The 11,088-nt window shown below is 36.0% G+C and overlaps 1 protein-coding gene across 1 annotated transcript; it reads left to right on the top strand.

The window, feature by feature from the left end:
• The first annotated feature begins 434 nt into the window (after positions 1–434).
• Positions 435–10,834, top strand: LOC117788697 (ABC transporter A family member 4). Its single transcript, XM_034627539.1, has 12 exons — positions 435–721; positions 1,219–1,795; positions 1,904–2,047; positions 2,101–3,780; positions 4,393–4,719; positions 4,963–5,225; positions 6,150–6,496; positions 6,559–6,891; positions 7,148–7,301; positions 7,447–7,644; positions 8,841–9,590; positions 10,478–10,834. Exons 1-12 carry the CDS (start codon positions 489–491, stop codon positions 10,695–10,697), a joined length of 5,226 nt encoding a protein of 1,741 aa, XP_034483430.1. The 5' UTR covers positions 435–488; the 3' UTR covers positions 10,698–10,834.
• Positions 10,835–11,088: the final 254 nt, after the last annotated feature.

The following is an 11,088-nucleotide window of genomic DNA, read 5'->3' as shown; positions in this document are numbered from 1 at the left end:
GAAATATGCTGACCTCACCGAGCACTCAACTTTGGCCAGCGTCATGAAAGGAAGCCAATCGATATGCACCAGTTTTTAAATCCAATTCTGTCAATGGCAGAAAAAAAGCGGCGAAAAGCTTCTTTTGAATGGATTGGCCCTGGCCGACCCTCGAGCCCCGACCCCTCGACCCCCTGACCGACCGACCGCGTAGGCTTACATCAGAATGAAGAGGATGCGCTTCATTGAATGCACTTTATGCTGCAATTTTAATTACCTATAAATTCATTCAGATTGGATTGTATTTCGAAATAAAGAATTCAACAATTAAACGTTATATTGATATTTTCAAAATTGTTTTTAATCTTTACTTTTCACAGCAATCTATGGCTTTTATTTGTCGAATTTCAAAAGTTTATACATTTCCTAATACGAAAAGGAAAATATTGAAAAAGTGAATAATTTTTAAGATGCGTTGCCGATTTCCAAGCTGTCGCATTCTCAGACTAATGATATGGAGAAGTTTTAAGAAACAAAGAGAGCATAAGTTAACATTTTTCCTAGCTGCCCTAATACCATTGCTATTTTCCATTTTTATTCTCGCTCTGCGATCTCTGGCCAATATTGATTCGGATGAAGACACCAGCAGTACAATGAAGATCATACACTATGAACTCTGGTGGCAAAGACTTGTCAATAAGATAAATTACCGGCGAGATCAGATGTCCAAGGAGCGTGCCGAGTAAGTTGCCATTGGATTATCCTTTTTTTGAAGCCTATTTTTGAACTAAATTAAGTACGGTATGTGCTGTCTGATTAATATGAAATGTATCCCGATATTTTGTATGATTTGTTGTCATTTTGAGGCATGCTTCATAATTTTTCTTAAATAGAAGCAATTATCGCTGTCCTACATTAAGTCAATTTCTTTGATAAATGAAAACAAGGGGGCTCCGCTCCCTTCTCGCTACGCTCGGCCTATCCTGTGTGCCAAGTCTCAAGGCTCTTGTTATTCGATTTTATATCATTTATCAAATTTAAAATTAAACTTGATATAGGTCAACATCCTAGCAGCATTGTCACCAAATTTTGTTGCTCTAACTCTTATAGTCTCTTAGATAAATGTGTTCAAAGTAATATACCATAATCGCCACGAATCTAATAGGCTCTATTACCCATTTTTCTTGGGTACCGAGCTAAAAATGTAAAGTTATTCCTTTTCCTCAACTCATTAAATAGTTTTGAAAGCAACGTTTTTGTGCCGAAGATAACACTGGGCTATGCTCCAAACTCGACGGCCGGAATACGTAAACTGATAGAAGGTGTCATCCGTAGCATGTCTATGACGTCGGCACAAGTCTCCAGTTTTGCAGACTGCGAGGAACTACGAATTCGAGCCTATTCGGATCAATTTATTGCCAGCATTTGTTTTCACAATGTGGATGAGTCACAGCGTGGACTTCCGTTAAAACTACATTTTTCGATTTTAATGCCATCCGAATTGAGGAACTATGAGGACAGTTGGATTGGCAATAACTGGAAAGTGGATAGTATATTTCATTCTGGAGCCAAGGGCAATATGGAAACTGTTAATAGCTCCATTTCCAACTATGTTCGAGAAGGATTTATATCGCTTCAGTATTATATTTGCATTGAGTACCTGCAGATAGCTTCCGGTAACGCCAATGTACCAGAAGTCATTCTCCGCGGCTATTCCCTAAATAATAATATATATCAACTGTTATCCCTGGGCGTTAATACACCTGTGGTAGTGCTCTTGCTTGGATTCATGTTTCCTGTCACCATCTTTGCAAAGGTTAGTCAAAGACGATCCTATACAATATTCAAAGCTAGGACTCAGATACGATCGCCTTATTATTGAAACTTTAATTAAAAAAAAATTTTTTTTTTTTATTTCGTATAGGAAATTGTAGAGGATCGTGCTCTGGGCATACATTTCGCGTTAAACACGAACCATCAAGCGACACGATTACAATTTGCTGTCTGGTACCTAAATGGACTTTGCCTGTTGCTGGTGACATGTCTGGTATTCACGTTGATGCTCAAGGTAAACATTAAGTTCTTGCTGCTGTTGTGCCCGAATAAGTTGAATGTTTTCAGATTAATTGGGGCGGACATTCATCGTTCTTTAGCAAATGTCCATGGTCTATAATGCTCATCTTTTTCGTCTCGTACGTTTTATCAGCGGTCGCATTTGCCATACTTATGGGCGTTATAATGGGCTCCTCTAAAATGGTAGTGGCTGTTGTTCCAGTTTACTGGATATTAGCATCGCTACCGTTACTCTCAGCCAAATCGATCGAATCCACCTGGGGTTATATTCTCTTAATAATGGCTTCCATTTTCCTGTGCAATGTGACAATGAGTCGAGGACTACGACGAATCCTTTGCTTGGAATATGTGGAAGAAATGAATGTTAAACAATATTTAGTGTCCAGGATCATGACTGGCGACTCAACACTTTTAATGTTTATATTTCTGTTTTATGTACAGGCCTGTTTATATGTGCTATTGGCATTGGCCCTAGACGGTAATATCTGCCCCTGTCTACTAAGATTGATCAAGTGCACACCATGTCGCGTATTGTTCGTTAAGCTCCGAAGGTGGTGTAAACGACGAAAACGTCGAAGACAAGAGAAGAAAGAAACAGAAGCTGAACTTAAGGAGAATCTATCCCAGCGTTTATCAGACATCACCGAGCAGAGGGAACAATTGACGGAAACGGTGCATCTTTATAAAGAAAGGGCGATAAGTGAGCAACTGCCAACAAATAGTAGTGTAGTACCTGGTCAATCCATTCAAAAACCCGATGAGCCACCAAACCAAACCACAAATAAAGAAACTAGTGACAGCAGCTATATCACTTCCAATTCCAGCGACGAATCAATCACTGATGCTCGACCCGCAATGTCAGCCAATATGCCCGAACAGGAGCTTTTAATTTGGCTGAGCGAACACGAACTGAGAAAGGATGGTCACACTGAAAAATCTACCAAATATTACTTACAACAATCGCGCGTTGTGGATAAACCACCCGATAACAGTGAGGAGGAGGAGTACATTGACGAGCTGGAAACTGATGAAACCAGTCCGGTTGTCATTGAGTTTAAAAATGTTTGGAAGAAATATTCGAAAACTTTTGTGGTTCGTAACTTTACACTAAAAGTGTATCAGAATGAGACGATTGTGCTACTGGGGCATAATGCCTCTGGGAAGACATCAATATTGAATATGCTTTGTGGTGTAACATTGCCAACGCTTGGTAGCATTTCTATAACCGGTTATGATGTGGTCAAACAATCCTCGAGTGCCTACAGGCATGTTGGATTATCCCTACATAATCTCAATCTATTCAGCGAGTTTACCTTTTCAGAGCATATCGTTTATCTGTGCCGTTTGCGTGGCTTATCGCTTGCCCAATCGGATAATGATGCCGCATCCTATATGCGGTCATTGAACGTGAATCACCTGAAGAGCACACCTGTCAGCATGCTCACAACTGGTCAGAAGCGACTCCTTCAGGTGCTATGCGCCTTTGCGGGACGCACCAAAATCGTGTTACTTGACAAACCAATGGAGGGCGTTGACGCTGAAAAACGTGGCCTATTCTATAACTTTGCCCAGCGCGAGAGACAAAATCGTACGATATTTTTAACCACAAACTTTCCTTATATGGCAAGAAATCTGGCTGATCGCATCGGCATTTTGATCAACGGCAAATTACATGCCTGCGGCACTGAAAGGGCTCTTATAAGGTTGGACAAGAATGTATATCGTTTGGTAAGAAACACAAGTAAGCGCTGTCTACAGAAATAACAACTGCATGGTAGTTTGTGAAATTGATTCTTAAATTATCCAAGAATGCAATATCCGATCGTAATGAAATTTTCAACGCAGATACTTGGTAAAACTCAAGTCTATAACTTAAAAAATTCTTTTGTAATTGAGACAGGTATACAAAATATGTATACACATTTTGATGCTTCTAGCTTTTATTGATTGTGAGATCGGTTTGTTGCATACATTTGCTAGTGCACAAGCTTATCATACTATCCGTACATGGTTTAAGACACCAAAGATATAATACATAAACAGAAAAAAAAAATCCATTCTAAAATTCAAGATTAAGATTCTTGATTTTGGCACGATTTTTTCAGTATGTATTCAGGAAATTATTGTTAAACTGAGATTATACGTAGATGAAATGGCAACGATATTAAAAAGTCAATCTTAAAAAAGTTAAGATATTACAAAACCCCAAAAATAAAAAAAAATTTAAAAAATCGTGCTTGGTTTAAGAATTTTGTACCTGGTTTAAAAAAATCCGTGATTACCGTACTTCGACACCGCATTGGATTAATTTTAGCTATGAATTTCTTTCCATTCTTACAGATGTGTTATTTAGAGCCACAATGTAATTTTTCCAAACTTTTCAATTATTTCGCCTATCATATACCAAGTATTGAGATGGAATTGAAAAGGAGCGATTCAGCAGTATTTCTGGTGGAGCACTTTGACCTGAACAGATTGTTGAAGCTGTTGAATTTGCTGTCGAAAAACAAGAAAAGTCTGCATGTGGAGAGCTTTCAACTGATGACGCCCAATGTGGAGAATGTTCTACTCAAAGCCATGATGTACAAGCATAAAAGACCTTTCATCAATTACACCCTGTTTAATTTGGCAACTCGAATACGTTTCGCCGAGGATCTGCAACGTTCGGTGAAGAGATTCTTCTTCTTGCCAAATATAAGCCTGTTTCTCAGGCACTTAAAAGTTGTGCTCCGCAAACGTTGCCTTATGGACTTACGCAATTATTTAATGCCATTAATTCAAATCTTGTTCCCTGGTATTCTCTGTGCCTTTATATTATCGATGCCACATCTTTCACAGGATCGGCAAGTTCTCTATGCTCCGTCATTTGCAATGAATTGTTTCAAAAATTCAATCACGTTACTGAAACAGAAGGCTTCATTGGATCCCGTGATAGCTGCCATCAAGCATTTTCATGATCATGCCACAGATGGTCAGAGAATCATCGATTTAGACTATAATGATGAATTCGTGGATTACATGAGGTTATTTATGACCCAGAACTATCTAATCACCGACCTTGATTTCGTTTTAGCCGCCACTTTCACCGATGACTACGTCGAGGCATTATTTAACAGTAATCACGTTAATTCCGCCCCCCTCAGCCTCACTCTCGTGATGGATGCATTGGCAGTGTAAGTTAAAAAGACTTAAGTTTGTGCCAATGTACGTGTAAGTAGTACATATTAGGGAGCATCAATTTTTTCGAAAAAAAAAAATAATAATAAAATTGTATCCCAAATTCGTAATATACGGTCAATTCTAAGATGTTTTCACCAAGAAACCATAGTTCTAAAATCAATTCCTAGTCCCCGCTTTTTGATATGAACAATTTTGTATTTTTAGTTTAAAATTATGGTTAAGGTTCAATTGATCCTTTGATTCTATGATAATTCAATATAATAATAATAATCTTGTCAGGATCGGACTAAAATCACTAAAGATATGCTAATAATAACATGATAACGATTTCGAAAAATACAATTATTAGCTCAAAAAGCGGGGGCTAGGAATTGATTTTAGAACTATGGCTTCATGGTGAAAACATCTTGAAATTTACCGTAAACTACGAATTTGGGCTACCATTTTTCAATTTTTTTAGCCCATGCAAATCGATGCACCCTAATACATATTTTTAATTACCATCAACAACTGATTTGATATATCGTGTCAGTCTGCCTGTGTGAACATCCAAATCCCTGAGACTATATGAGCTAGAGCTACCAAATTTGGTGACCATGCTCACATATTATGTAAGCAAATTAAGATTTTTTTTGAAGAAAAAATAAATTGCAGGAGAAATATTTAAGCTAAAGCCTTGATTTTTGGCATACACAAATAATATTCATAGTCCAGTTGTGCTTACAAAATTTCATCTCGATTCAATAAAAAACTGGAAAGTTATCCAAGAAACATTTTCACAAAAGAAGAAGAAATTTTGTGCGAATGTATGTTAAGATATTCAAATTTGCTTGGGTACCGGGTCTCTCGCAGTCTATCGCACTCTCTTAGGTTTCATTCTTGTTAATTTTATTAATTAATTTGAACATTATTTACAGCGGCTTTGTTAATCCCAGTTCGGGAATCAATGTGAAATTGGAACTATTACCCTTCTCTACCCTTCACACTGCACATATGGAAGATGGGGTCGAACGTCTTGACTGGGTCTTTAAAGTTATGACAAGCTTCTGTTTCTGTTTCGTTTGGGCGTTGCCATTGCTCAATTTTGGCTTAGGGCGTGGCACACCATATGGTCGACTTGAACTGATTGCGGGTATGCGCTTCAGCACCCTAAGTATTGCCAACTTTATTTATGGCATGTCCAAGGTCATTCTCAGTCTAATACCCCTAAATGCAGTCATGCTCATGTTTAACAATGTCCTGCCCTTAAATACGTATGATAACTGTGAGTAATTACAGACCCGATTATAAACTCGATTCTTTATATTTTCCTCTCTTACTTTTCAGATAAGCTCATCTACATAGTGCTGGTTGTCGGTCTATATGTTTTATCATTAGATATTTTGATTTCCTATTGGATATCAGAAATGAGACTTGGTTACGTGATAGTCATACTGGTTTACTCGATGGGCATTTTATTATATCTAACACTTTTTGAAACGCCCAATGTTAATGTAGATGATTTTGATGCTATCTTGAGCATTCATCCGTACTATAATCTAATACAGAGTCTGATGCATACTGACAATCTATCGGAAATAACCATGATATGTTCCGATGAGCAGAGCTTTGAAACGAGCGTCTATTTGGAGCAGTGCCAGAAAATACCAAATTGCTGTGGTGAGTAATCTTATAACTGGATTTTTAACTAAGTATTACATAGAAAATCTATGGCACCCATCAATTAAGGGTATTTTTATTAGAAACTTTTTAACTCTTGATTAGAAGTCGCATACATCGTTCATCACTTGAAAGTTGTCAGTTACTGACGGACTATTTTCTTCTGTCATTGCTCAGGCAATGAGTAAACATACCGAATTAAAATATGAGTCTATTTCTACTTGCGACCTATCATTGTGATATTTTATTTGTTTAGTGAATCCACCGAAGGACTATTTCGCTTGGGACCTTTTGTGGTCTACATATCTTCTTATTCTTTTGATCTGGACAGTTTTCTACGTATTAAACTTCATGAATTCGTCGAAATTGAAGCCACAGAAAAGGATGGGCAAGGACAACAGAGACAGCAAGTAAGTAAATCTTAAATACTCCCAAAAGAAGTCGCGTTTTTTAAGTAAACGATATTCACTCTATCACTCTTAACTAACTATTGATAATTATCAATGGACTAACAGAGTATTTAAATAAACTAAACTAAACTATACATCATTACAGCCCTGACAGTTGCTATGATCAAAACGTGATACATTTCACTAACCGGAATGATAGGGACAAGACATGGATCAAAGAGAAAATACGTACCCGTACACTGGAGCGACCGGTTATAATGAACAAGGCGTTAAATGTAGAGAATCTGGGTGTATTCTTTGGGACAAATGTGGTTCTGCACCGAATAAACTTCTTATTGGAGCGGTATGTGTTTTTTTTTATATACAATTGACTATATTTTGATTGTGCGTTTTCATCTGTAGTAAAGCTACTATCGATAGCTTTTCTGCTTAAGTTCTAAATGATTGTAAATGAAAATTGTTTAAAAATGCAAACCTTTATTAAAATATAGCATTTTCTTTGCTGGTTGTTTTACGAAAATATGAAGACCGATTTAAAATAATTGTATGTTAAATGTATCAATAGAATGGATTTGGTTCACCAAATTTGTTGGCTGTTGCCTAGTGTAATTAGTGATGTAAATCCGAACTCTAAATCGAGTTTGAAATTGAAATGTAAAAATCGAAAAACAAAAAAATAAGAATCGAGTTGTGGATCAATCGGCAAATACTACATCGAGTTACAAATATCGAGTTTTCCCAAGCCATTTTTTTTTTAATTGTATTTTGCAATTTTGATGCAGATTCAAAAAAGAGGCCAATTAATGATATAATTAACATTCCGCAAAGAAATCGGCTAAGATTTTACAAAGTTATAACAGTTTAAGGTTTTTGAAAAAGCTTCAAGTAATGAAAAACTTTTTATTTTGATGCTGAATTAAATTAGAATTGAGTTGCCGATTTTTTATGAAAAACCAATTTAATTAATTCGATTGTTCCTCAAAAAAAATTCGATGAATTTAAAAATCAGTATCGCATAAAATATGAGAATATTGAAAGCTCCTAGTATTTTACCTCGATACTTTTTTGTAGATCAATCGAGCTTGTTAAATCGATCATCAATAATTTGAGTAAAGTTAAATCGTAAGATTGTTATTAACTACCGTAATAAAAGACCTACAAAAACGCAATAGTTTGAATCAGGCATTAATACCATACAAGAAAAATTGATTTGCAATACAAGTACGCGTGAATTTGCTGATTACAATTGCGTTTCCAAATTTTTGAGGAAAATCGATATTTGCAACTTGAAGTATTATTCACCGATAAATCGATAACGCGACATTAAGATCTGGAAGGTGTTCTTTGATAAGTGACAAACATATACTATAGTATACATATTATTCCGGCTCAGTTGCATGGGCAAATCATTTAATTTTTATTTTAAATTTGGGCAATTTGGTAAAAAAAATTGATTTATCCATTTTTATGATGAAACTTATAATATAGTTTTTAATTAAATTATTATTTCATATCTATTTAATCAATACAATATTTTAGCCATCAAGTCTTGTGTGTGATTGGTGTCAATGGATCGGGTAAAACGGTGCTGATCAAATCCCTTTTGGGAACAGTGGCGCACAGTACGGGCACGATCCACAGCTATTGTAATCCCTTCTATCGACGCGAGGAAGATGCAAATTGTATGCATCTGGCGTATTGTCCACAAGATGACGACATCAAAGATGCATTAACAGTAACGGAGGTTCTTCAGTTTGTACTCATTATACGGGGACTGAATAAAGACAGTGTATTCAACGAGACAAGCAACTTGTTGCGAATGTTTGATCTGTACAACAGTCGCTTCCACTTGTTGCACAACTGCAGTCGAGGCGTGTTGAAGCGACTTAACATTGCAATTGCCCTGATTGGCTATGCGGGTCTCATTTTGATGGACGATCCGTTCTCGTACCTCGATGCATGCAGTTGGCGAAATATTTATTCTATTCTCGAATCCCAATGCGAGCACGGCCAGGCGGTGCTCTATACCAGCACGGATCCCCGATACTCTGACTTGTCTAACAGGACGGCCATTCTGCAGTCCCCAACTCTGGCCATCATCGGGGACAGACAAGAGCTTCAGCTGGAGCACTTTGCGGCGTTCTTTGTTGTCGAGACGCATATTAATATTCACAAGTTTAAGCAAAATGAATCGTCGGAGTCGTTGGGAAATTGGCCCAGTGAGAATAAGTGGTATTACATGCAGACATGTTCAATAGTTGAACACATCTTTCCGCATGCAATCATCAAGTAAGTATTCAAGTACTTATCTATTTTTATCTGGTATTCAAATAACAATTATGCAAAATCTTTATTGCGGTTCCGTAACGTTACCAGCTTTTTTGTATATTTTGGTTTCTCAAAATAAAAAATTAGTTGCTAAAAATGATTTTTAAAAAAATTCAAAAGATCAGTATACAAATTTAAAATCAAAATTAGTTTGAAAAACATAAATTAGATTGAAACGAAACTAACTATGCATAAATCGGTTACTAATCGGTTATTACGGTTTGAAAAATTTTAGCTTCAAACAATAAAAAAGTTTTTTTTCGGATACATTGAAAAAAAAAGACCAACTTCTAAGACTAAGAACATTCATCTTAAATATTTTGTTCTTAAAATAAGAACATTTTAAGACCATATTAATAATACTAAGAATATTAATCTAAAAAATAAAAGTGCTTAGTACATAAATAAAAATCTTAAATTGTTAGGAAAGTATAAATATGTACTATTTCATGTGAATAGTACAAGTAACGCCGCTTTAGTTAAAAGCAGCAGGCGCCGGCTCGAATCCCACTCGCAACAAAGTAAAACAACATTTTTAAAAATAAATTGTATATAAAGCAAAATTATAAAAAAAAAGTTATAAATTTAAAAATCATTTTTAATTTTCAATTTTTCTTATTTGAAATGTTCTTAAAGCCAAGATGTGGTTTCTTAATCTAAGAATTTTTTGTTCTGGACCAAAATTCTTAGTTTTGAGACCAAAACTGATTTTAGTACATTTTTTTATCAGTGTAGTCTCTTAGTTTTGGTTACCAATTTCTATTGGTTAACACCGGTAAAAGGTTACGGCTTCGATTACTGTTTTAATCAAAATATCATATCACACCACCTAAATCATATCATTCCAGATCCAGAAACAGGCATATGGTATCTTTTTGGCTTTCAAGCAAGACGTATTCCATGTCGCATATCTTGGAGACACTCCACAAGAACATGAATACCTTCTACGCGTATTCAATTCAAACGCCTTCTATTAAATCCATATTTGGAAACATGGTCGAGGAGGCAAATAGTAGGATCGTGACTATATCTGAGGATGAAGATAGTGAACTCTTATTGGCAAATTAATCGAACATTCAAAGATTTTGACAAGTCCTAGAGGATTTCGACTACTTTGTATTATGTCCTTTGTTCAACTTTTAAACTTAGGCTAGCTTAAGTTTGGGCTTGGCCCATATAAAGTACTCTTGATTTTATATGTGAACCATACATAATTTTTATGTGTTTAATTTCAGGATCAGATTGGTAGTTCCCTTATAACACCAAACATGTTTGGACCCAAAGCATTTAATCTAGGTCACTAAGCCCCAAGAAAACAAACCGAACCCTAATCTGTATACTATATATGTATGTAAGAAGTAGAGCCCGTAATAAAGGTGATGAATAATGTTAAAACTGAATGCGTTCCAAAGAGAACAAATCGCGTGCGTACTTGAATTTAAGAGACGCCTCCAATTTA

The sequence above is a fragment of the Drosophila innubila genome, chromosome X (assembly GCF_004354385.1).
Source record: "Drosophila innubila isolate TH190305 chromosome X, UK_Dinn_1.0, whole genome shotgun sequence".
Classification (NCBI taxonomy): domain Eukaryota; kingdom Metazoa; phylum Arthropoda; class Insecta; order Diptera; family Drosophilidae; genus Drosophila; species Drosophila innubila.
The sequence above is the reverse complement of the archived record's forward strand: the minus strand, read 5'-3'. Positions and strand labels throughout refer to the sequence as shown.

Bases quoted from the DNA above. Each gene is read 5' to 3' on its own strand.
- LOC117788697 (XM_034627539.1), top strand. From the start codon at position 489: ATGATATGGAGAAGTTTTAAGAAACAAAGAGAGCATAAGTTAACATTT. The intron at 6,892-7,147 runs GTGAGTAATCTT...TTATTTGTTTAG, and splicing joins GAAAATACCAAATTGCTGTG to TGAATCCACCGAAGGACTAT. The intron at 9,591-10,477 runs GTAAGTATTCAA...ATATCATTCCAG, and splicing joins TTTCCGCATGCAATCATCAA to ATCCAGAAACAGGCATATGG.